The 26,931-nt window shown below is 34.8% G+C and overlaps 1 protein-coding gene across 1 annotated transcript in view; it reads left to right on the top strand.

Moving 5' to 3' along the window:
- Positions 1-26,931, top strand: part of IKKepsilon (I-kappaB kinase epsilon) — a 217,132-nt gene that overhangs the window by 129,895 nt on the left and 60,306 nt on the right. Inside the window, exons 12-14 of the mRNA XM_090369072.1 lie at positions 121-232; positions 16,916-17,040; positions 20,051-20,127. Of these exons, the coding sequence (XP_090225198.1) occupies positions 121-232; positions 16,916-17,040; positions 20,051-20,127 (314 nt within the window). The remainder of the gene's footprint in view (positions 1-120; positions 233-16,915; positions 17,041-20,050; positions 20,128-26,931) is intronic.

The raw sequence follows: 26,931 nt of genomic DNA, 5'->3' as shown, positions 1-26,931 counted from the left end.
AGATAATGATACAGATTGAATATTTTTTATATCATATTATTAATTAGTGTTATAAATTATCTACAGAAACTTATTCAGCTGCATGAATAAAATAAAAATTACATGTTTTAACATTTTTAGAAAAAATACATTATCAGAATTTTTGAACTTGTGGCCAAATCAACATAGTTGCAATAGTGATCTTCAAAAACTTTCTGAAATTGTTAATGAAAAGCAGCAAAATAAATCATTGGTAAGATAATTTTTTTCTCTTAATTAAAATATCCTATAATCAAAAAAATTTTTATGGATTATAAATTCCTTGTATTTGAGCCCATTAGCCATGGGTAAAATATTGCTTGTGTTTTTTTTGTTTTTTTTTTTGCGTAAAAACTAACTTCATGTTCACTCTCAACCTAAACCTTGGTTTAGCAGTAATAAAATCTTTTTATGTGCAGTAGTGATGCACACAGATTGGAATACAAATGTGATTGAAAAGGAAAAGCTATATACCTCTCACAAAGTATGGACAAGGTAGTAGGGACTACCTTGTCCATACTTTGTGAGAGGTATGATATAGTATGATATGATAATGTATGGACAAGGTAGGTAGGGACCACCTTGTCCATACTTTGTGATAGGTATATAGCTTTTCCTTTTCGATCACATTTGTATTTACATTTGTATTCATAAATTTTCTCTTACACAGATATGGGCAAGTATGGAAATGCAGTTCTTTGATGCATGGTCAGGTGTAGTCTCCCAATGAAATACCTGATCATGTATTAATGTTTACTTTGGCTGACATCAGATTTATTTTATATTTAATTGTATATTTGCTCTACTTCCCTGATTTGAATTATAGCCAAATTTTCCCATCCTTATCTGATGCAAGCTGCCGTTACCTTCATTTGACATTCTGATGTAGTTTAATTATATTTTAACTTTTTTTTTACAGGTTACTACCTTTTATTTCTTTAATTTAACCTACATTTTTCTCATATTTCGGCTATCTTTTTTTGGCCTTTGGCTTTCTGTGTGACTTGCACTGCCATCTTTATTTTTATCTGTCATATTTATTACAATATACATATATATACATCTGCATCCATTGCTGCTGCTTTGTGTTCTTTGCGACATGCTCTGTATGCTTACAAAGCATACAGAGCATGTTGGAAACAGAAGCAAGAACATTGCTGTCTTTTTCATAATTTCTGTGGATGACTTCTGATAATGACACTGAAATTGTGAACTACACCGCAATGTTATTTCATCTTGGTCGCTTTTTCACTTCTTATCTTTATTTTAATTTCCGGTCCATTTCTTCCTCTTTTTCATACCATATATTGCTCCCAGTGATTACCGTACATTCATTAGATTTAATAAAATCTCCTTCACACGTTCTACTTACAATATTTTATACATAAAATCTTATATATATGTAAACAATAGGGATGAATATAAAAATTATTAGCCAGATCAGATTAATGCCATCAAAAACAGATTGTACATTACATCAGTCTGTAATCTAGTTATTATAGTAAAAGCACAATAAGTACTATACAGATGCTGAACATGTATATGAATACAACAGTATACAGCTTGCAGTAGCCATAAGGCCAAAATAACTTATAAAAACTAAAATAGCCCATGCAGGCCTACATGGCCGAACCCTGGAAATAAACATATAATTAGTAATAAAATATAAATATATAATACAATGATGATTATGTAGTTAACTATTGGTGTAGAGATACATTGAAAGTGACTTTTTCAAGGGCTAACCCTCTCAATATATCCTACCAATAGTTAACAGAGCTATCTGTTTCTGATTGCCATCTGTCTGGCTAAATGTTATCTTGCCTGTTTGCCACTAAATTATAACATAATTAAGTTTAAGATTTGGACATTGTTTAACAGGCAGATGGCAATCAGAAACAGATAGCTCTGTTAATTATTGGTAGGATATATTGAGAGGGTTAGCCCTTGAAAAAGTCCCTTTAAATGTATCTCTACACCAATAGTTAACTACATAATCATCATTGTAGTATATATTTATATTTTATTACTAATTATATGTTTATTTCCAGGGTTTGGCCATGTAGGCCTGCATGGGCTATTTTAGTTTTTATAAATTATTTTGGCCTTATGGCCTACTGCAAGCTGTATACTGTTGTGTTCATATACATGTTCAGCATCTGTATAGTACTTATTGTGCTTTTACTATAATAACTAGATTATACAGGGTGTTTCAGTTAAACGTTTCAGAACTTCTAAGAGGGGTAGGGTACATCCTGACAACTCGAAATCATATAGCAATGTGGGGTCGGAAATGCTTTCCTGAAGCGGTGTTGTACACAGAAGTACCATAAAGAAAAGAGACCGTAAGTGAGAAATCGTTTTAATAATACATGAAAAGAAGCAAAAGGTACATGGATTAAAGTAAGTGTTCGAAGTTTCTTCCACGGGCTACAATGCACGCCTCACATCTCCGACGCATGGACATCCGAACATTCTGGAATACTCCAGGCGAATTTCGAATTTCTTCGGCAGCTACTGCGATTCTTGCAACCAGCTCCTCAGCATTGTCAACAGGGGTGTCATAAACTAGCGATTTCATATGACCCCAGAAATAAAAATCAAGACATGATAGGTCGGGTGACCGAGCAGGCCAACGCACGGGACCACCACGTCCCGTGCGTTGGCCTGCGAGATCACCTCATCGGACCTTACCTGTTACCGTGTCGTCTAACCGGACCTATCTACTTGATCTTTCTGCAGCAAGTATTGCCACAACTTTTGAGAGATGAACAGATTTCTGCATCGACGCAACAGACAATGTGGTTCCAACACGATGGAGCCCCTGCCCATTATAGCGGAGATGTTTGTAACTACCTGGATGTCACATTTGGTCAACAGTGGATCGGACGTGGTGGTCCCGTGCGTTGGACTGCTCGGTCACCCGACCTATCATGTCTTGATTTTTATTTCTGGGGTCATATGAAATCGCTAGTTTATGACACCCCTGTTGACAATGCTGAGGAGCTGGTTGCAAGAATCGCAGTAGCTGCCGAAGAAATTCGAAACTCGCCTGGAGTATTCCAGAATGTTCGGATGTCCATGCGTCGGAGATGTGAGGCGTGCATTGTAGCCCGTGGAAGAAACTTCGAACACTTACTTTAATCCATGTACCTTTTGCTTCTTTTCATGTATTATTAAAACGATTTCTCACTTACGGTCTCTTTTCTTTATGGTGCTTCTGTGTACAACACCGCTTCAGGAAAGCATTTCCGACCCCACATTGCTATATGATTTCGAGTTGTCAGGATGTACCCTACCCCTCTTAGAAGTTCTGAAACGTTTAACTGAAACACCCTGTATGTATATATATATATATATACACAGCCAGGCCTCACAACGCGAGTTTGATTAACATGTTTTTCAGTTACCGCGATTTGAAAAAACTATACCACTATTTACTTTATGCGATGCAAATTTCCAGTTAATGCGATCTTTTATTTGTGATAGTTGAAAAAGATTCGAATCGCGTGCTAATTGTCTGACGGCCAATAAACAAGCGTTTGCCCGCTGCCTGCCTCAGTGTGTGCCATCAACCATCAGAAGTAGACGTGTTACCTGTTTGTCTCCAGCTAATAAAGGCACGTGCAGACATATTTAAAAATTCCAATTTTCTACCCCTGTTAATTATGGATAAAAGAAAGAGTGAAAAACAACGTGATTGCAATAAAAAAAACCAAAAGGTTATTACTTTAGCTCAAAAACTTGAAGTTATTAAAAAACATGAAAGTGATGCAAACAATGCGAAAATCGTAAGAGATCTAGGATACAGTGAGTCTACCGTATGAACTATCTTGAGCTGTAAGGACGAATATAAAGAGAAAGGTAAAGTTTCATCAACTTCTTTTGTTTTACAAAATACCAGAAACAGAACTCCAATAATGATTGAAATGGAAAGTCTTTTATCAATTTGGATAGAAGATTGCAATCAAAAGAGAATTCCATTCATCATCATCATCATCAGCCATTTTCAATCCACTGCAGAATGAAGGCCTCTCCAGCAACTTTCCAGTTCCTTCTGTTTTGAGCACTGGCCATCCATTTACTACCCACAAACTCATGAATTTCATCTTTCCATCTCCGCCTTTGTCTTCCAGGTTTTCTTCTAGCTCCTCTTGGATACCATTCTGTTATTTTCTTAGTCCATCTGTCATCATGTCTTCGAGCTATGTGTCCTGCCCAAGACCATTTTAGTTCTTTAGTTTTGATAAGAATGTCCTTTACTTGAGTTTGCTGCCTAATCCATTTGTTTCTCTTCTTATCCAACAGTCTGATTCCCAATATAATTCGTTCCATTCTTCGGTGTGTAGTTCTCAGCTTCTCTTCCATTCTTTTGGTGAGTGCCCAAGTTTCACTTCCATAAGTCATGGTGGGGAGTATACATTGGTTCATTATTTTACGTTTCAGACAAACTGGGATATTGCTCTTTAGTATGTGACTATATTTCCTGAATGCTATCCATCAAAATATTCTTCTCTTGACTTCCAGCCATTTATCATTATTACAGCTAATAACTTGTCCCAGATAAGTATATGACTCCACCTTTTCAATTACTGCTCCTTCAATCATTATTTTCCTTTCTGTGGCATACTTGTTCATCATTACTTTTGTTTTAGCCACATTCATCTTTAGTTCAAAATCCTTACTAACTGTGCATAACTGATTAAGATTTTCCTCTAATTCTTTGGGATCGTGGCTTATGACCACAATGTCATCTGCAAATTGTAAATGGTTTAGGTACTCTCCGTTCACATGACTCCTTTCTGCGACCAGTCTAATCTTCTGAAAGCTTCCTCAAGGGCAGCAGTAAACAGCTTCGGAGATATTGTGTCTCCTTGTCGAACTCCTTTCTCGATTTTAAATTTCCTACTGTCTTTGTCTAGTCTAATAAAGGAGGTAGCACTCTCATATATTTTGTTCAAAATCATAATATCTGGGGAATCTATGCCCTGTCTTTCCAGTGCCCGAAACATTGCCTTATGCTGTATGGAGTCAAATGCCTTTTCATAATCCATAAATGCCAGGCATAATGGTGTTTTATATTCATTTGCTTTCTCCATTAGCTGTGATATTACGTGAAGGTGATCCATAGTTGAGAATCCTGTCCTAAAGCCAGTTTGCTCTTTCGATTGATGCCCAGCTACTGGACAGTGACCACACACAGGTTCTTTCTGACTGCAGTCCCTGGCAACATGACCACATTTATGGCAGTTAAAGCATCTTTGGATAGGGAAATGGGGAAATGTTCCCTAAATCTATGACCAGCATAGATTCTCTGTTGTCCCTGCAGAGCAATTATGTTGAGCTGTCCACTCTCTGCAGTTATGTTGAGCTGTCCACTCTCTGCAGTTATGTTGAGCTGACCACTCTGCTGTTGAGCTGTGTTGAGTTATGTTGAGCTGACCACTATGTTGATTACCACTCTCTGTTGAGGAGATAACAGAGAGTGGTAATCAATGGATACTGCTCTTCTTGGACGAATGTTATTAGTGGAGTTCCTCGGGGTGGTTTCAGTGCTGGGCCCATTGTTGTTTTGTGTATTCATCAGTGATATTGATGAATGTATATCAGGCTTAATGTCGAAGTTTGCAGATGATATAAAGGTTGGCAGGGTTATTAATGACAGTAAAGACAGTATGCGACTCCAACTGGATCTAGATAAGTTGGGCAAATGGGCTGAGAAGTGGCAACTGAAGTTTAACATTGACAAATGCAAAGTACCGCATATGGGTAGCAATAACCCAAGAGAAACATACCAACTGTGTAGTACTACACCCAGGGAAATGAAAAGTGAAAAAGACCTGGGAGCATAGGCATGTGCACAGGGGGCCCCAGCCCCCTCCTGAAATCTTGATGGGGGCCCTCGTAGCCTCATGTGTCAAACATTTTTGTTAAATCATAAAAAAACATATTGTTGAATTTTAAAACTAAAGAATTAAAATAAATAAATATTTAAATAATAAAATAGATATTTTTTATTTTATTCATGTTTTTTATGTGTAAAACATATTCTGTTATTTGAATTTCTACGCTCATTTCATTTGAGACAGCCGTCTGCTATGCTGCACGACGGTATCCTCCAGAACATATGCAATATATTTTTATTATCCACTTCTTGATACCCTAATAAATGCTGTAGAGAGCAGATTTAATCACAAAATAATCCTTGTAATGAAAGCTATTAGGAATCTTCTTGAATTAAATCTTACATCTGAATATATGGAAATACTCTGTGACTGTTTTCAGTTATCTTCGATGGATTTACAGACAGAACTATCATTGTTAAAAACCACTAATCATCTAAACTGCAAAAATCTTTTAACCTGGAGCTAGTGGCTTAATGATGCTGATCAATATAAATTATATCCAAATTTCACAATAGTGACATATGACTTTCAGGTTTTAGGCATTACAAGTTGCACTCCTGAATGACCTTTTTCCAAAATCAGTCATATAAAAACAAAATTAAGACACGTCATGATGCAAGAACGGTTGAACTACTTATTGCTTTCATATGTGGAACAGGATTTAACTGCTGCAGTCTGTGTAGAAGCAATTGATGAATTCGTCGCCTTTGTTCTTTTTGAACGCAGAATATTATTATAAAAAATAGACCTAAAACCATTGTAAACCTAAAAAGGTTGAATATTTATTAGTTACGAACTATTATAATGTATTTTGATGTTTTTTAAATAAATTATTATATAAATTTATTTTTTAAATAAATAAAAGTTTTAATATATATACAAAATTGTATTTATAAAAAAATGTTTTATTTTTTATGAGGGGGGCAAAATGTGGTTGCCCCTTTCTTCTTTTAGGCTGCGCATGCCTATGCCTGTGGATAATTGTGCAGTCAGATATGAAGTTCACTGATCAGTGCAGATGGGCTGCCAGGTCTTGTCAATGATATACAGGAATTTTGCTAGCAGAGACAGGGAAGTGCTTATAATACGGAATTATAATATAGACAGGGAAGTGTACAAGGCAGTGGTCAGGCTACAACTTGAGTACGGTGCACAGGTCTGGAGGCTTCATTTTAGGAAGGATTTAGAGTTGCTAGAACGTATACAAAGAAGGGCAACAAGATTGGTGAGGGGAACAAAGGGGTGCTCTTACCAAGAAAGGCTTAAGTTCTGCAAATTGCAGCACCTGGAGAGTAGGCATGTGCGAGGTGATCTGATTGAGGTGTATAAGGGCCTGAATGGGTTGAGTAAGCTGAATGCTGATGGGATTCTTCCTCTTGCTCAGATTAAGAAACTGAGGGGTCATGATTCAAATTGAGGAAAGACAGTTGTAGAAGAATAGATGTGCGGAAATTTGTCTTTAGCCTGAGGGTAGTTGATTGGTAAAACAGACTTCCATCTCTCATTGTGGAAGTTGATAGCCTAAATAAATTTAAGGCTCAGTTGGACAGGCATTTGGAATGAATGGGAGGTTTTTTTTTTTTTTTTTTTTCGGTGATGCTGCATAAGCATGCTTTCTTGTATCTTATGCCTCTACTAATGCCAATTGCAGTAATTTTTTTTCTTAATAAACCAAATTTTTATACTATAGGAAAGAAAAGTAGCGTAATAGAAATAAGTATGCTACTGTATCTTGTCACAATTTTTCTTCAAATTAACTCATCATAATGTAAAAGTCCTCTGTGACAGTATAGTGGTTTTTCCACTATTTGTTCTTATAAATAATAAAAACAACTATCCAGTGAGTTTGTGTTGTTATGCACAGTGCTTGCTTGATAGCTTATCTGTTTTCACTGCTTCAATGTTTGCTAAATGTTATCACTAGCATTAGTAGAGGCATATAATGCAAGAAAGCAAGTTTATGCAGCATCAGCGAGAAAAACCTCCCATTTCATTCCTCCATTCATTCCAAATGCCTGTCCAGCTGAGCCTTAAATTTATTTAGTATATCAACTTCTACGACAAAAGATGGAAGTCTGTTCCACCAATCAACTACCCGCTGGTACAGGCAAATTTCCACATATCTATTCTACAACTGTCTTTTCTCAGTGTGAATCTATGCCCCCTCAGGTTCTTAATCTGAGGAAGAGGAAGAATCCCATCAGCATTCAGCTTGCTCAACCCATTCAAGGCCTTATACATCTCAATCAGATCACCTTGCATGTGCCTATTCTCCAGGTGCTGCAGTTTGCAGAATTTTAGCCTTTCTTGGTAAGAGCACCCCCTTGTTCCTGTCACCAATCTTGTTGCCCTTCTTTGTACTTGTTCTAGCAACTCTATATCCTTCCTAAAATTAGGCCTTCAGACCTGTACACAGTACTCAAGGTGGGGCCTGACCATTGTCTTGTACAATGGGATAATCACTTCCCTGTCCCTGCTAGCAAAATTCCTATATATCATTGACAAGACTCCATGATCTGCCCTGGCATCCTGTCTGCACTTCTCAGTGAACTTCATATCTGACTGCACAATTACCTCCAAGTCTTTTTCATTTTCCACTTCCTTGAGTGTAGTACCACACAGTTGGTACGTTTCTCTTCGGTTACTGCTACTCATATGCAGTACTTTGCATTTGTCAATGTTAAACTTCAGTTGCCACTTCTCAGCCCATTTGCCCAACTTATCGAGATCCAGTTGAAGTAGCATACTGTCTTTACTGTCATTAACAACTCTGCCAAACTTTGTATCATCTGCAAACTTGAACATTAAGCTTGATATACCATAATCAATATCATTGATGAATACACCAAACAACAAAGGGCCCTACACCGAACCCTGGGGACCTCCACTAATAACATTTGTCCACGAAGAGCAGTGTCTATTGATTACCCCTGTCTGTCATCTCCCACTCAACCATTCCTTTATCCATTGTCGCAACTTACCCTTAATGCCATATTCATCCAATTTGTATAGCAACCTTCCGTGTGCAACAGTATCAAAAGCTTTCCTGAAATCCAAGTATATGATATCAAAATTATTTTTTGCATCCAGTTCCTTTGTGACCACATCATAGTATCCAATCAAAGTAGTCAGACAAAACCTCCCTTTAACAAACCCATGCTGTGTCTTAATTATTACTGCACTCTTGTCTAGATGATTCTGCAATGCTTCTTTAACTAGTGACTCCATGATTTTCCCTGGAATACAAGTTAAACCAACAGGTCTACAGTTACTTGTCACCTTTTGAACCCCCTTTGTGAATTGGTGAGTCCAAGGAAGTAGTAGTAGTAGTAGTAGTGGCATGTGATGCAAGAAAGCAAATGTATGAGCTTATGCAGCATCAGCCAAAAAAAAAAAAAATCACATCATTCCCTCCAAATGCCTGTCCAGTTCCTCCTTAAATTTATTCAAGCTATCAACTTCCACAACGACAGATGGAAGTTTGTTCCAGCAATTAACCACCCGCTGGCTAAAGGCAAATTTACGCACATCTGTTCTACATCTGTCTTTTCTTAATTTGAATTTATGCCCCCTTAGGTTCGTAATCTGAACAAGTGGAAGGATCCCATCAGAATTCAGCGTGCTCAATCCATTCAAGGCCTTATATACCTCAATCAGATCACCGCGCAGGTGCCTAGTCTCCAGCCACTGCAATTTGCAGAACTTAAGCCTCTCTTGGTAAGAGGATCCCTTCATTCCCCTCACCAATCTTGTTGAGTTCTCATAATTATGGCTAAGGTTCGGCTTACTTCCTTTGCTGCCTCCTTTAATATAACTGGGTAGAACCTATCCACCCCAGGTGCCTTCCTTATGTGTAACTCTAACAATTTCTCCTCCACTTTGTTCTCAGTTATTACAAAAGCACTTAGCTCCCTGTTAGAGTTTGATAAATGTCTGGTATTCCCTCCTTGAATAACTCTTCATGTGTGAATATAGATGCAAAATACTCATTCAATTTATCAGCTACCTGAGCATGATCATCGATAGTCAACCCATATATGTTAAGTGGTCCAATCTGATTCATCCCTTTCTTTCTAGAGTTCACATAAGTAAAGAACTCTCTTTACTGTTTTTCTTTGCATCTTTTGCCAAATATTTCTCGTAATCTGCCTTCCCCTGCCTAACCTCCTTTGTGACTTGATTACAGACTGTTTTATATGTGCCATAGGCTTCTGTGTCGCCTGATAATTTATATGCATCCCATACATTTTTCTTCTCTGTAATGAGCCTCATTAATTCATCTGACATCCATTTAGGCCTAAACCTTGAACAGTATTTTTTAGTTGGAATGAAAAGCCCTGTAGCCTCCAAGATTAAGTCCCTGAAGGCTTCCCATTTAGAATTCAACATTGGTAACATCATCAGTTGATCCCACTATATAGAATTTAAAAACTGTCTAAGACCCCTGTAGTCACTGTTACGAAAGTAAAAGCCCTTCCCTTTACCCTTAATGGTAGTTACACCTTCAAGTAAATCCTACATAAGACATATAACACATTATAAGACATTCTGATTTACTGGCCCACTATTTCTCTGCACAATTGCTCATTACACTCATCAGATTCATTAGGCCTATAACAGACACCTACTGTCATTTTCCCTTTCCCATTGCTTATGTCACACCAAACTGACTCAATATTGCATTGTCCACCAACGTCAACTGGATGCACTTCCTTATATTTTATGTGTTTAATTGTTCAAATATTAATGATGATAATAAAGTTAATATGCTGAATTATTAAATATACATACTTAATTTTTCTTGATTTCAAATTCAGTGCACAGTTTCTTTTGGGGCTTCCTGTAGTATAAATGAACTGTTTATGTGATTAATACCTTGGCATGTAATATGGTATATTATCATTTCAATTTATAATTTTAACTCAGAAATGGTTACCCACACAGATGACTAGGAATATGTAACTTCATCTGTAAAATGGTTGTATTGACTCCTCTGATTGTACAGCTGTCCTAGAATAAAACAAAACTAATATTGATAACTTAATAACCATTTTAATAGCAATATTTAATTTAGGTTAAATGAGTGTTTTTAATAAATTTTGTATTCTCTGAGAGAGCAGTTCCAACTGCTCTCTCAGAGTGTTGAAACTAACTGTTAGTTGGAAAATAGGCTACAGAGCAGAAGTGGGAAATTATTCTTATGCAGAGGGTCGTATAGAAATATTTTGAAATTACTGATATGATTGAGATACACCCAAATTTGCTCTACTCTATGATAAATACAAAACATAAAGGACATACTTTTGTTAAAAAGCAAAAACACTAGTGAGTCATGTGAATTAAGTTGCATATTGTATTAAAAAATTGTTGAAGAGATTCAGTTAGTATGTAGTAGTAGTAGCAGTGGCATTTGATGCAAGAAAGCAAGTGTATGAGCTTATGCAGCATAAGCTCATACACATGTATTCATGTATACTCTTACTATAGCACAAAACCCTACTTAACAATTTGGTAACATTTATAGATACCTTTTCTTTTTAACAAATAATTCTTTATGAAATGACATGTAATGTCCTTCTCACAATAAGATGCACCTTTTCTTATTACAAAGCACCTATTTCAGTTATTGGGAGACTAAAATTTTACACACAAAGTACAAAATAAAATTGGCATGCAAATGATATTTGCTATAGCGTTAAGAAGTGAAAATTAACATAATTTTACATGAATGACATAGCCTCATTCAGTATGTAGTGTTGAGCACACTAAATTTACTACGTAGTTCATCCGTTTCATATTGTGGAGGAACTTTGTTACGAGTTGTCTTGAGTAGTACATCAAGACAACTCGGAACTTTGTTACGAGTTGTCTTGATGTACTACTCTAAATTAAATGCACTGCTGTATTAGAGAAGTATATTGCTTCTTCTTCAAGAGGAGTGTTTCCATTTACAGTGGCTTTCCTCAGCCTACAAGTTATTTTTTGGTAGGAATTTTTTCCCGCCATAAAGTGCGGTTCAAGGTGTCTTGGTCAGTTAAATTTCTCCTTCTTCCTGGAGGTAACTATTCCAGGATAACCTTTGGATATCTGGTTTCTTGCATCCATTTTACATGTCCATACCACGTTAAATGCTTTTCTTTGATAGTATCAGTAATATTCTTTTTCACTTCTATTTTCTATCTTATGTCTTCATTCCATTTTCTGTCTCTTCTAGAAGTTCTTGCTGAGCATCTCCAAAAATCTGTTCTGTGGAGAGCAATTTGTTTTCCCCTAGCCTCTCAACATCCAGGTTTCTGCTCCATACAATAAAAGACTTTGTACAATTGTTTGAGCCAACTGGGCTAGTCGGGTGGGTAAAGTGCCTGCCTAGCAACCCAAAGGTCGCGGGTTCGAATCCCACCTCGGTCTTGGATCAGAGTACTGCAAAAACCTTGGGAGGCGCATTATGGCCACAGAAGCCGATGCGCCAACAACTACCAAATAAAAAAAAAAAAAAAAAAAAACAACAATTGTTTGAAATATAAATTTCATTGTTTTATTTAGAATATTTCTGCTCCATGGAACAGAATTTAACATGCCAATAGCCTTTTTGCCATCTGCAATTCTCTTACTGATCTCTGCTTTGGATGAGCCATCACTTTGTAAGATTGATTCCAAATATTCGAATTTATCAACTTGTTTGATTCAGTATTTAGAATGTGTCCCGATCCTGAAGACAGCATTTCAGTCTTTCTAAAATTGATTTTTAGACACCATCGTTTATATTCCTCAAACAATTTACGACATGCATAGTCTGCATCTTCTAAGTTTTGTACTATCACCACCTGATTGTCTGCAAAAAGTAAATTGTGAATATAGATGTTCTTATTGATTGGCAATCCCATTTTATTGAATTTTTGTTGACCAGGATCTTAGACAGGTGTTGGTGACATGCAACAGCCTCGTAATAAGAATTTTGAAGTGTGGAATTCAGATAACAAAGCTGGTCCCACTTTAATTCTGCATCTATTATTCCTATAAATTGTCTTGATAATGTTAATCAATTGTCCACAAATATTTGCCTCTTTCAGTGCTTCCCATAAGAGTTTTTTTGGAACACTGTCATATGTCTTTTCAAGGTCAATGAAAATCATAAAGATTCCTTTCAATTGACATTTTTCAAGGATCTGTCATACTGTTGAGGTCTTTACATCACCTCCCAGCTGAAAAACCATTTTGTTCTTCTGACACCTTGATTTGGGTTTCTAAATGGTTCCTGATCCGTTTTCCAAGAATCTTTAACAGCAGGTTCAGGATGCATATTCCTCTGTAATTTGAACAGTTTTTCCGATTGTCCTTCTTATAAATTGATGTAATTTATCCTGTTGTCATTTCGGTATTGCTTCTCCTCTCAGTATACCATTTAACAGTTTTTGTATCAAAACAGCCACTCCTCTTCCTCCGTATTGCAGAAATTCCATATAAACTTCTCCAGATCCAGGTAATTTGCCATTCCTTCCCTCCTTTATTAAGAGTTACACTTCCCTAACAGAAACTTTTAAGCCTGGTCTTCCATACCAAAATCCTCCACCTTCCTGAACTCTTCACGGTCTTCTTTTAAAAGTCCTTCATAGTACTTCATTCAATCTTTCAAAGGTATTAATTGCAAACCAGTGTTGTGTTTATTCTGTTTTCTCCAGTCTTTAAGGACCTTCCGTGATTCCGCTGATTGCTTGAAGCCCAATTTGCTATTAATAGTCGCACACACTTCCTTTCCCATTCTTCATTTTTTGCTTCTACTACCAACCGATTGGCTATTTCTTCTTTTCAACATAAACGTTCCTATATGCATCATTCCTTTCACCCAGCCATTTCTGATATGCAAGTTTCTTTTCCTCTACAGCAGCTCTTACTTTTTCTGTAATCCAGGTCTTTTTTGGGCCTTGGCTCTTCTTTTTTACCTAGAATTTTATGAGCTATTTTTTTTACAATATTTTTTAAATAATCATAAATTTCTTCAGTATTACCTTCTATCTCTATGTTAATTGCAGCATCCAAACTCTGGGTGAAGTTGTTTCTAATGCTGTCATCCTGAAGTAGTTCAACATTAAATTGATCCACTTGTAGCAAGTCTCTTTCCCTGCATAGTTGGTTGTCCGCTCTTATTTTTCTTAATCCACTTCCACCTCAGTGTTGTTTTAACAATAAAATGGTCAGATCCACATTCAGCTCCACTATAAACTCTGACATCTTTCAATACGTATGTCCCTGAATGTTTTGAAATAATGTATCTATAACTGATCTAATTTGGCTTGTCTCGTCACCTGCAGCCAAGTATATTTATGGATATCCTTGTGTTGGAAAAATGTGTTGTTTATTCTCAAGTCGAACTGTTCACAAAGATTGAAAAGTCTATCTCCGTTGTCATTCCTCTATTTCTCTCTGAATCTTCCAATGACTTTTCTATTTTGCTCAGTCCCTACTCTTGCATTGAAATCCCTATTAAAAATATCTCTTTGTTCTTAGGGATTTTTTCTATTAGTTCTCTCAGATCCTCCCAAAATTCATCCTTCAAAGTATCAGCAGTGTCGTTATTCGGGGCATATATTCCCAAAATACATATTTCTCTCCAACACATTGTCAAATCAAGTGAGATCATTCTTTCATTAATAAATTGCCAGTTTTTTATGTTATGTCTCAATTTATTTTTAACAGCAATAGAAACTCCTGCTCTCTTGCTCTTTCATTCTTATTGACTCAACTCCAGAAATGGTAGTATTCTCCCAATATTCCTCTCCACATCCCTTTTTCTTTGTCTCCGATAATCCACCAATGTCTAAATTGAATTTTTGCAGTTCATCTGGAAGAAAGTTTCTTTTAGTTGAAAGACCTTGAATATTCCAGCATCCCAAAATCATTGTCCTGTATATTGCTGTTTTATTTAAATTTTACTTTTTATTTATATATGTTTTAAATTTTATTTGTTTTATTTTTAATAAAATAGCACTATACTTCACAGGAGCAGTGCATTTTATTTAGAGTAGCGCAACATACTTAATCACCAAAGGAACTTGTAGCATTCGATCTCATACTGTGGAGGCAAAGTGCTTCCGCAGCATGAGAACAAAGCAGTAAGTAGCAAACTCAATTTGTTTAATGTTTTATACAGAATGAGGCTGTGCCTTTCATGTTTAGTTGTGTTATATAGCTCTTGTAGCATAAGCTTTTTGCCATAAATCCATTTTTAAATAAATTTAAAAATAAGAGCATGCAAAAATCAGAAATGTAATGTACTTTCTATCTGCCAATTTCACTTACCCAGCTGGGTGCATTAGGTGTGTCCTCTGTGACGTATAGTGGTTTTTCCACTGGTCACTCCAAATGAGAAAATAAAAAACTTACTTGGCATATATTTACCCAAATAAACAAAGAGTTTAAGAAATAACCACTCTTAAACCACATGAAAGTAATAGTGCTGGAACTTAGGGTTAGGTAATTACTGAAGTTATCATAACAGAGAAAAACTAATTTAACTAATGATTGATGAACCAACCAAATTAATTAAACAGGGAAACATACCTACACCATGGGAAGAGCCCCTTAACCATTCATGAGGTTGGCATGATGCTGTGACCTATGTTACATGAAAAGACTGAAGAAATTCAAACCCTAAGACAAAAGCTGTGATACCTCCCTATTCTTTTAATTCTTTCTTATTATTTTATAATTTCTGTGTATTTTTTATTTGAGGGTGTGCTTTTGTCTTAAGAGTGTGGTTTCTTCATTCTTTTTTTGTAGCACAGGTTGCAGCATTGCACCAACCTCGTGAAGGGCTAACAGACTCTTCCCATGGAATAGGTAGGATTCCTTGTTTAATTAATTTGGTGGGTTTGTTAATTAGTTTTTTATTTTATTTATTTATTATTATTTTTTTTTTGTTATGGTAACAGCAGTAGTTACCTAATATGTAATATGCTCGAGTTCCAGCAATATTACTTTCACTTGGTTTAACATGCTTGTTATTTGTCACTAATTTGGAGAGGTCTGGGCTTGAGTTCATAAACTGGAAGAATTTCAATAGCTTCTTTAGTTAAGGCTGTAATAGTCAATCTCAGGCAAAGGGAGTAGGGTTACCGTCACAAGTTATTTTGTGTTCACACACACTTTTTTAAAGACATAATGCACATTGGTGCAGTGTGTTATAAATCACTTATATGCCTAAAACCCTACAACAACAGCATCAGGCATAGAAATATGTCAGTGGTGAGTGCATACTTTTATCTAATTTCTCTCTGGTCATAAACTTTTCCAGTTCTGACACAATCATATTGATGTATGTTGAAGGCCAAAACCATACTGAAGGAATAGTAAAATTTTAATGTTTTGCACACTTTTTGGGGTTATGCACCTGCTTCACATTAACCTTCAATTAGGCATATCAAAAAATTTGACATGAAGAGGCAAACAGTGTATTGGGAAGCATTTTTTTTTTTTTTTTTTTTTTTTTTTTTTTATATCCAAGTCAAATGTTTTTCAATAAATTGTAAAATTGGTGTTTAATATATAAGACCCACATTAGTTTTCAAAATATTAAATTTGAGAGAAAAAAAATGTTCAGCTTATTTTCAGGCATTATGGTAAAATTTTCCTTATAGTTCTTTTATGCACTGAAGATCTTAGATGAATAAATATGATATAATATGATGAATAAATAATTTACTGTATAAAATGTTAAGGTATTATACATTGAAAATATTATTTACAATTAAAAATGGACATTAAAATATACTGCGTGTGAAACAGAAGGGAAATTTTCTTGAATTTCAAGTTTATTATTTGAAAAGTACTGGTCACGATGGCATCCTTTCTTGATTTCAGTATTTTTCATGTATTTAGCTGTGACATAATCACTTTTGTAACTTCCTACTCCTTCCAGAAAAAAAATGAATAAATAAATTATTCTGTCTTTATCACTGCGTGATGAATGTTTTTCCCTGCCTTTTATATTTTAGATACTTGGTCATCTAAATGCAACTCAAAGTTCTGTGAAAATGCTAGAAACAAAAATTTTACATTCCTGTTATTTACAACAACAGTGGGATCAAACTATTTCTGATTGCATAGAATTAAAAGGATGGTAAGGTGAATTAAGTATTAATTAATATAGTATATTTAAATAATATATCCAGAGATTAAATTATAAATTTATTAAATTTAAATATAAAATAATAAAGCTATTCAAATATAATTTTATGTTGAGTAAAACTGTTAAAATGATAAATTCAATTGAAATTTAATTAATAATTTTAATGCACTCCATATTCCTTCCAAATTTGTTGTTGCTTATTGAATAATTATATAGATGATGAGAGATGATACCAGTGAAAAATTTGGCATTGATTAAGTTTTGGCTTGCACCACTAACTTATATTAATTTTTGTAATCAAAATGCATGCCATGTAACCAGTTAATAATTTATTCTTGTTATTTATTAAATATATAAAGTCAATGTGTGATACTCATCTGTATATGAAATGAGTGCTCTCTGTTTTCCTTCAGATTTGAAGTTCAAAATATGTGGCAGCAAATGTCCTTTTAGTTATGTACTAATAACAAATATTTTTGTGTAGGTGTGTGCTCTCGAATATACGTCAGTGATATACAGGAATTTTTCCAGCAGGGATAAAGAGCTGAGTATCCTATCATATAAGCCATTGCTTAGGCATTATGGCTTGAACATCTTGACTACTACATAAAGGTTTGATTTTAGGAAAGGCATAAATCTGTTGGAATGGGTGCAAAGAAAAGGGGCACAAAAGGGCTCTTTCCAAGGAATACTTGAATTCTGTAAATTGCAGCTTTTGGAAACTAGGCATCTGTGAGGAGACCTGATTTAAATGTTTAAGACTTTAAATGGTTTGAGTAAACTAAATACTAATGGCATCCTTTCTCAGACAGTCCACATTTACACTGAAAAAGAATGGTTTATAGATATGCAAAAATTTATGATCCACCAGAGAGATTCCATGTCAGAATAAACTTCCACCTGGTGTGAATTTAAATGATAATGATTTGTTCATCCATTAAGTTCATTTAAAGGATTGAACAAATTGTTAGAAGGGATTGGCAAATAAAGGAAGGTAATATTTTATTTTATTTTATTTTTTATGACTGCTGTAAAGCATGCTTCCTTGCATCATTTTGTCACTACTAATACTAATATTAGGTGTATATAGAAGGTATTACAACTTAAAGATATAAGGGAATATCCTGCTTATTAGGAATCTGTTTTATTTAGGAGATTATGACTTTTGTACACAGCTCAAAGTGAGGATTAGAGAGAGAGAGAAAGAGAGAGATTGTTTGCAAATAATCAAATCTACGTTCATTTACAAGTATGCTAATGATATTCTTAAACTAAATTTCTTTAGTGTATTTTAGCTGGAACATTTTTTTTTTTTTTTTGTGTGTATTGCAATTTTTAAATTCCTTATTACACCCTTATAAATAAAGTGATTATTCATTCTCATTCTATTTTTCCAGTATAAACCTGTTTTCTTGAGTATCCTGTATTTTGTCTAGACCTACAAAAGGTCTACCATTTTTTTTTTTTTTTTTTCGGTTATGATCCCATTTGTCATTATTGTTGAAAATTATAATTTTCAGAAGAATTATAATTAAATTTTCTGTATCTATTCTAGAAGAAACAGTGAACTTTAAAGAATTTAAGAATATGATTAGCCAGCATTGAAGGATGTTAAAAAAAAAGTTTGGATACTATTACTATTAGTAATAGTTTGAATACTATTACTATTTTTTTTACAATATTTTTTAAATAATCGTAAATTTCTTCAGTGTTACCTTCTATCTCTATGTTAATTGCAGCATCCAATCTCTGGATGAAGTTGTTTCTAATGCTGTCATCCTGAGTTTTATCTTTACATAAATGATAGAACTGGACATTGAAAACTGTCCAGTTCTGTCTGTAAAACTGAGTTTGATCTTTACATAAACTGGACATTTAAATTAAATATGTATAAGAACAAAGAGGCAGATGGCTACATTCATATAAATATGTTAATCTAAAGTTGACTGAATTGCTTTCTCATTTTAAATCCATTAATAAATATCCTTTTGAAAATGTCTCAATAATAATAAAATACGTTTATTTGTTCTCAAATTAACATTTGGGTAGTAGAAAAATTAAAGTTAATATTTAAGCAATGTTATGCGTTCTTGCAAATTTAAATTTATCAGAATTTTTGGACATGATAAAAAGATATGAGAATTACGAGAATCAGTTAAAAATGAGAAAAATTGTGAGGGAAAATGATGGTTAAAAAAAGATAATAAAAAAAAATAGAAATTGTAACTTACAGATATATTTTCATCACCACTTGCCTAACCTGAGCCTCTTCAACACAACTGAATTATACGGAATAGGCAGTTAAATTATGGTGCATCCCATCTTGAAGTCTCAAAAATTTGGTTACTTTATTTTATGATGACGAAAAGTTTGATATTGTTTTTTTAATCTCTGCTATATATGTTTTGTTAAAATTACAGAAATTGAGTTCTGATGAATGGGCATTATAATTACATAACATATGTTTCCTTACTCTTATTAACTGCAGCCAGATTACATCATGCTATATAGATGTTGCTCTAGGGTTTTTGGCACCCCTAGGCAGAAATGTATTTGGTGCCCTTGAGATACTTTTATTAAATATTATTATAATAAAAATTTTGAATTTCGGCATCCCCAGACGTTGCTGCCCCTATGCCTTGCTTACCAGACTTACCGTGTTCTGCTGATTTTGAAGCTATAATGTGTTTTGTGACCTTCTTTATATAGGTTCAAAATGTTTAAAACATTAAAATTTCATTCTAGAAATAGCAAAGTGTATCATATGGAACTGTTTAAAATTATACAAGTGGCATTTTTTCCAGAGTTTGAGTCTACTGTTGTTATAGGGTTTTAGGTGCATCAGTGATTCAGACCATATTGCACCAATTGAAGTCTTTAAATGAAACATTTCTTTAAGTGAAAAACTAATATTTTGTAATATAATATGATATTATATTATATTATATTATATTATATTATATTATTATATTACTTACTAGTTGTAATAACTTTGTTACAGTAATGAGAGAGCTGATACCTATGTCACTAAGATAAGAGATAGTTGGCAAGCTTTAGTTAGAGACAAAAGCATCAGAAGTAAGTAGTATTTTTTTTTTTTATATTCCTAATTACTATCTTGATATACTCCAATTTTTTAAAGGTCAAACATATGTTTTTTTGGTTGATACTACAAAAGCTGTGCTGCTTTCTTGAATTCTTTGCCATTACCAATGCTATTAAAAAAATTGTACTGTACTTGAATTTGGGTACATGGGAGAATAAAAAATCATAATCCAAATTTTTGCAAATGTAATACATCTTAGTTTTGAAATATATTAAAAATCAGGAAATTTGCAAAACATTATGAATGCTTAATATATTAGTTACATGTTACTCACATGTTAAGATATTATTAATAATAACTAATTTATTCTGTGAAGAATTACAAAATAAATTAGTTACATTATAACTGGAATAAATATTAGTGCTTATATAATTGCCTAACTGTTCTATCATAATGTAAACCTATATGATCTCATATTTAGATTACCGTTTTACCCCACTATCATGCAATTTGTGCCACACTTATTCACTATATTGCACTGTATATTTTGACAACCTCCTTCAGAGTTATGTGCTGTTCTCCCAGAATAGTGCTATTCACTCCAAATTCATTAAGCCTTAAGGAATTATCCACTAGAGGTGTTTAGCTGCTTGAGAGGTCCTGTCAAAAAAAAAATATATATTTTAATATCTTTTATTCAATTTTCTAATCAACTGCAATTCACATTACTTGCCTTCAAAGGCATGGTTCTTTGATTTAAATTGATTTTTAACTGATACTGTAACTAATGAGAAAATGGTTGCCTGCCAAATGGGAAATGTAGCAAAGCAACTCCAGTTTATGACAAGGAGAAATATTGAAAGCTGTCCATTTATTGCCTGAAAGTTATTTTTTGTGTCCATAGTTAATTTACATCTCTATGTTAATTTTCTGTAACTGTTTGTATTGCCACAAATTCTCAATATCCATGCCTGTAAAATGCTATGGTCATTCAGTGCTGTAGATGAAAAATATATTGAAGTTTGAAAAATTATATATATTGAAAAATATATATTGCACCATTTCTTGCATATTTACAAAAATACATCATCCTGCCCAGTGGTAGTTTTGAAAAGCAAATGCCTGCTTGGGGGTTCTAATTATCTGAAGTTTTTTGAAATGTTTATAAAACTTCTCTTTAGGAACTATCATTAACTGACTGGGAGTTTCTTTGAGCTGCACAGTGCTCTGTAGCAGCACCACTCAACAATGCTGTTTTAGAGTATTTTTGGTTTATGTATTGTTTATGTGCATTTTGTGTCTGAGTGATTGATTTAGCTCACCATGTAATTAGTTTGCCTCAAACAGCTAAAGCTACTGCTAATAAGGCAAAGAAGGTGAAAAGCTATCAGAAAACTTTTCATTGGAAACTAAATTGGACATTCTAAGGAGACTAGATTTAGGACAGTGCTATATTTACTCTATATTTAGTGGTTTTGAGTGATTTAAAATTTACTCTATATTTAGTGGTTTTGAGTGATTTAAAATTTAAAATTTACTCTATATTTAGTGGTTTTGAGTGATTTAAAATTTACTCTATATTTAGTGGTTTTGAGTGATTTAAAATTTACTCTATATTTAGTGGTTTTGAGTGATTTAAAATTTACTCTATATTTAGTGGTTTTGAGTGATTTAAAATTTAACAGTATTACAAACTGTTATTTTAAAGAATGTAAATACATTATACATATAAAACTGCATAAGTGTAAGGTAAACTTCCTTGCATTTCATTGAACATGTACTTGTATATATGTTTTATCATATAATTTCTTTATTTAAATTTTATATTTAAAGCTTAAAATATATCTGCTACATTTAATGTTGTAATATAGAGATAGGGTGCCATAAAATCAACCATAAACATGGGTCATGCTAACAAATTAAAATGTTTTACATTATAGTCTCTGGATAAATCACCCCTGCTTAATGCAGATTCATTTAGTACTTTGTTTTTTATAGCCCCAATTAAGAGTGCTTAGTGGTGGATGCCTGTATCTGTAAGCAGTAGTCTTGCAGCAAGACATTGCCCATGATAAAATACATATATAGATCTCATTTTACTTCAACCCAACTATACAACCATTAATTCTAAAAATGTATAACACTCCTTACAGGATAATTTTTAAAAATATATTTATAGCATCTTTTCTCCATTTGTATATATTTTTACTTTTCCATTGCTCATAGTATTAGTGACCAAATGGTCATTTTTACTAACTATATTTTTGTAGCAAGTCTAGATTTTTTTGAAACAGTGTATGGCTACAGTCATTCACTGCTCTCTCTACCTTATTCATCTGCAGATTTTGACAGCTTAACCACAGTCATTAAGGAATATGAGCAGTGGTAGTTTGTGACTTGACTGTAAGCCCTTTGCACAAGTACTGGTATTTTTTAAAATCAACTGAAGATGGTATATAATTATAATATATTTTAATTACTCTACTCTACTATAAAATCTCCCATAAAGCTGCATTATTTCTCCTACACTACAAATACATGGTTTGACAATTAAGTTACAAGGTTCAGCCAATTTAAAGAAAACCAGATGTTTGAATGAAGAAAGATTTTAAGTATTTTTCAAAATAATCACCTTGAGCAATTAAAAGTGAAGGCCAATGTTCGCATCAGCTGCATTTGTATCCCATGCCGTGAGACCGGCACTCAAGCATCAGTGGCCCACCCACCTGCATTGTCGGTGGAGCGAGTGTGTACACATGTACACGTTGAGACCCAAAAGATGGTGAACTATGCCTGGGCAGGACAAAGCCTGGGGCGCCTCCGTAGCCAGGTGGGAAGGAGCAGCAGAGCGTAGCACACGCTTCTTGATTAGACCGGGGTTCGAGCCCATCACCACCAAATACGGAGGATGTGGAAAGGTCAGGGAATGACCACCGCATATTCCCGAAGCAATATGGCCTTAGTTGCTAATGCTCAAACAAACAAACAACAACAGGACAAAGCCAGAGGAAACGCTAGTGTAGGTCTACAGCAATTCTGGCATGCAAATTGATCATCTGACTGGGTATAGGGGCATAAGACTAATCAAACCATCTAATAGCTGGTTCCCTTCGAAGTTTCCCTCAGGATAGCTGGCGCTCAAGGGAAGGATGTGAGTGCCCAGTGAGCCACTTTTGGTAAGAACTGCCACTGTGGGATGAACCAAAAGCCAAGTTATGGTGCCCGATGCGAGACTCATATAACTATTAGAAACATTTTTTAAATGCCTTTGTCCAAATATTTTTTGATTCAGAAAATTCCCTTGCTATCAAAGAAAGTGATTAATTTCAAACTGATTTTGAATTTTTTTAAATAAAATTTCTTTCAGCCATGTTGATCACCATTCCATTCTTTGCCTCTTTGTGGACTGAATTCAAAACACCATAACTTGCCACCTGTTAATATGAGTATTAGTAGTGCCATGTGATGCAAGAAAGCAAGATTATACAGGATTTTCCAAAAAAAAAAAAAAAAGAACCAACACTTCCCATTTCACCTGTCCACTAGTCATTCCTTGAATTTATTCAGACTACCTAAAATTTATTCACTTCTATTACACCAGATGAGGATTTATTTCAAAAATTGGGCACCAACTGGCCAAAGGCAAATTTCTACACATCTACCCTGCAACTATCCTTTGAATTTATGCCCCTCATGTTTGTAGTCTGAGAAAGAGAAAAGGTTCCATGAGCATCGAACTTACTCAGTCCATTCAAAGCCTAAAACAGTTCACTCAGATCTCTTCACAGGTGCCTAGTTTCCAGGCACTGCAGCTTGCAGACCTGAAGCCTTTCATGGTAAAAGTATCCCTTGTTCCTCTCACTAATCATGTTGCTCTTTGCACCTATTTCAAAAGATCTATGTCCTTTCTAAAATGAGGTCTTCAGACTTAGTATTAGTAGTAGCAAATGATGCAAACAAGCTTATAAAGCATCATGCAAAAAAAAAATTAAAAACAAGCCTTTCCACATCACCTCCAATAATATGTCTAGCCCCTCCTTCAATTTATTCAAATTATCTACCCCTACAACAAAAGATGCAAGTTTGTTCTAAAAATTGATCACCTACTAGCTGAAGGCAAACTTCTACACATCTAACGTCTGTCCTGCAAATATCATTTCTCAGTTCGAATTTATTCCCCCTCAAGTGTGTAGTCTGAGCAAGAGGAGGAATACCATCAGCATTGAGCTTGCCCATTCCATTCAAAATGATTAATGTCAAAATGATTCTGGATTTTTGAAAATAAAATTTCTTTCAGTCATGTTGATCACCATTCTATGCTTTGCCTCTTTGTGGATTGAATTCAAAACACCACAACTCGCCACCTGTTAATATGAGTATTAGTAGCAGAAAATGATGCAAGAAAACAAGATTATACAGGATTTGCCAAAAAAAAAAAAAACTAACAATTCTCATTTTGCCTGTCCGCTAGTCATTACTTGAATTTATTCAGACTACCTAAAATTTTTAGCATTAGCATTAGTAGAGGCATTTGATGCAAGAAAGCAAGCTTATGCAGCATCAGCCAAAAAAAAAAAAAAAAAAAAAAAAACCACTTCCACTTCACCCCTCTGTTCGTTCCAAATACCTGTCCAGCTGAGCCTTAAACTTATTTAGGCTATCAACCTCCACCACAAGGGATGGAAGTCTGTTCCACCAACCAACCACCCGCTGGCTAAAGGCAAATTTCCTCACGTCTATCCTACATCTGTCTTTCCTCAATTTGAATTTATGCCCTCTCAGGTGATTTTTCTCAGCTAGAGGAAGAATCCCATCAGCATTGAGCATGCTTAAACCATTCAAGGTTTTATACACCTCTATCAGATAATTTATTCACCTCTATTACACCAGATGGGGATTTATTCCAAAAATTGGCCATCGACTGGCTGAAGGCAGTCCATTCAAATCCTTAAACACATCAGTTTGGAGACTGGGCACCTGTGAGGTACCCAGTCTCCAAATGTTGCAATTTGCAAAACTGAAGCCTTTCTTGGTCAGAACACCCTTCTTGTTCCCTTCACCAATCTGGTTGCCCTGCTCTGCACCTGTTCCAGCAGATCTGCATCCTTCCTTAAATGAGGCCTCTAGACCTATATGCAGTACACAAAATGCAGCCTAGCCTTGTACAGTGGGATAATGCTTCCTTATCCCTGCTAGCAGATCATCATCATCATCGGCCATTTTCAATCCACTGCAGATGAAGGCCTCTCCAGTAACATTCCAGTTCCTTCTGTTTTGTGCAGTGGACATCCATTTACTACTCGTGAATTTCATCTGTCCATCTCTGTTGTTGTCTTTCAGGTTTTCTTTTAGCTCCTCTTGGATACCATTCTGTTATTTTCTTAGTCCATCTTTATCATGTCTTCGAGCTACGTGTCCTGCCCAAGTCCATTTCAGTTCTTTAATTTTGATAAGAATGTCCTTTACTTGAGTTTGCTGCCTAATCCATGTGTTTCCCTTCTTATCCAACAGTCTGATTCCTAATATAATTCATTCCATTCTTCGCCATGTTGGTTTCAGCTTCTCTTCCATTCTTTTGGTGAGTGCCCAAGTTTCACTTCCATAAGTCATAAGTTTCACTTCCATAAGTGGTGGGAGTATACATTGGTTCATTATTTTACGTTTCAGACAAACTGGGATATTGCTCTTCAGTATGTGACTATATTTCCTGAATGCTATCCATCCAAAATTTATTCTTCTCTTGATTTCCAGCCATTTATCATTATTACAGCTAATAACTTGTCCCAGATAAGTATATGACTCCACCTTTTCAATTACTGCTCCTTCAATCATTATTTCCCTTTCCGTGGCATACTTGTTCATCATTACTTTTGTTTTAGCCATATTCATCTTTAGTCCAAAATCCTTACTAACTGTGCATAACTGATTAAGATTTTCCTCTAATTCTTTGGGATCGTGGCTTATGACCACAATGTCATCTGCAAATCGTAAATGGTTTAGGTACTCTCCGTTCACGTTGACTCCTTTCTGTGACCAGTCTAATCTTCTGAAAGCTTCCTCAAGGGCAGCAGTAAACAGCTTCGGAGATATTGTGTCTCCTTGTCAAACTCCTTTCTCGATTTTAAATTTGCTACTGTCTTTGTCTAGTCTAATAAAGGATGTAGCACTCTCATATATTTTCTTCAAAATCATAATATATGGAGTATCTATCCCTTGTCTTTCCAGTGCCCGAAACATTGCCTTATGCTGTATGGAGTCAAATGCCTTTTCATAATCCACAAATGCCAGGCATAATGGTGTTTTATATTCATTTGCTTTCTCCATTAGCTGTGATATTACGTGAAGGTGATCCATAGTTGAGAATCCTGTCCTAAAGCCAGTTTGCTCTTTCGGTTGATTCTCATCAAGTATTCTTTCTAATCTGTTAGTAATGACCCTTGTGAACAACTTGTAGATATGGGATAACAAGCTAATTGGTCTATAATTTCCAATTTCTGATTTATCTCCTTTCTTATGCAGCAAAACTATGATTGCATTATTCCACTGCTTAGGCATCACACCTTTTCTAATGCACTTTGTGAAGAGCCTTGCCAGTTTTTGTGTTGTCTCTTCCGCCCAATTTTAACAACTCTACAGTAACTTCATCTTCCCCCGGGGCTTTCTGATTCTTCATTTTCTTTAATGCATGTTCTACCTCATCAGGAAGAATATCGGGTATGTCGTATGTGTTGCTACTTTGGAATCCATGTTCCCCACTGCTGGTATCATTCCCTCGCTCCTTGTATAATTCTCTATAGTAGTCTTCTGCTATTTGAATTATGCCTTTTCTGCTGTTT

This window comes from Mastigoproctus giganteus, chromosome 2 (assembly GCF_048544385.1).
Source record: "Mastigoproctus giganteus isolate SK-2022 chromosome 2, ASM4854438v1, whole genome shotgun sequence".
Taxonomy (NCBI): domain Eukaryota; kingdom Metazoa; phylum Arthropoda; class Arachnida; order Uropygi; family Thelyphonidae; genus Mastigoproctus; species Mastigoproctus giganteus.
This window is presented reverse-complemented; position numbering and strand designations above follow the sequence as displayed.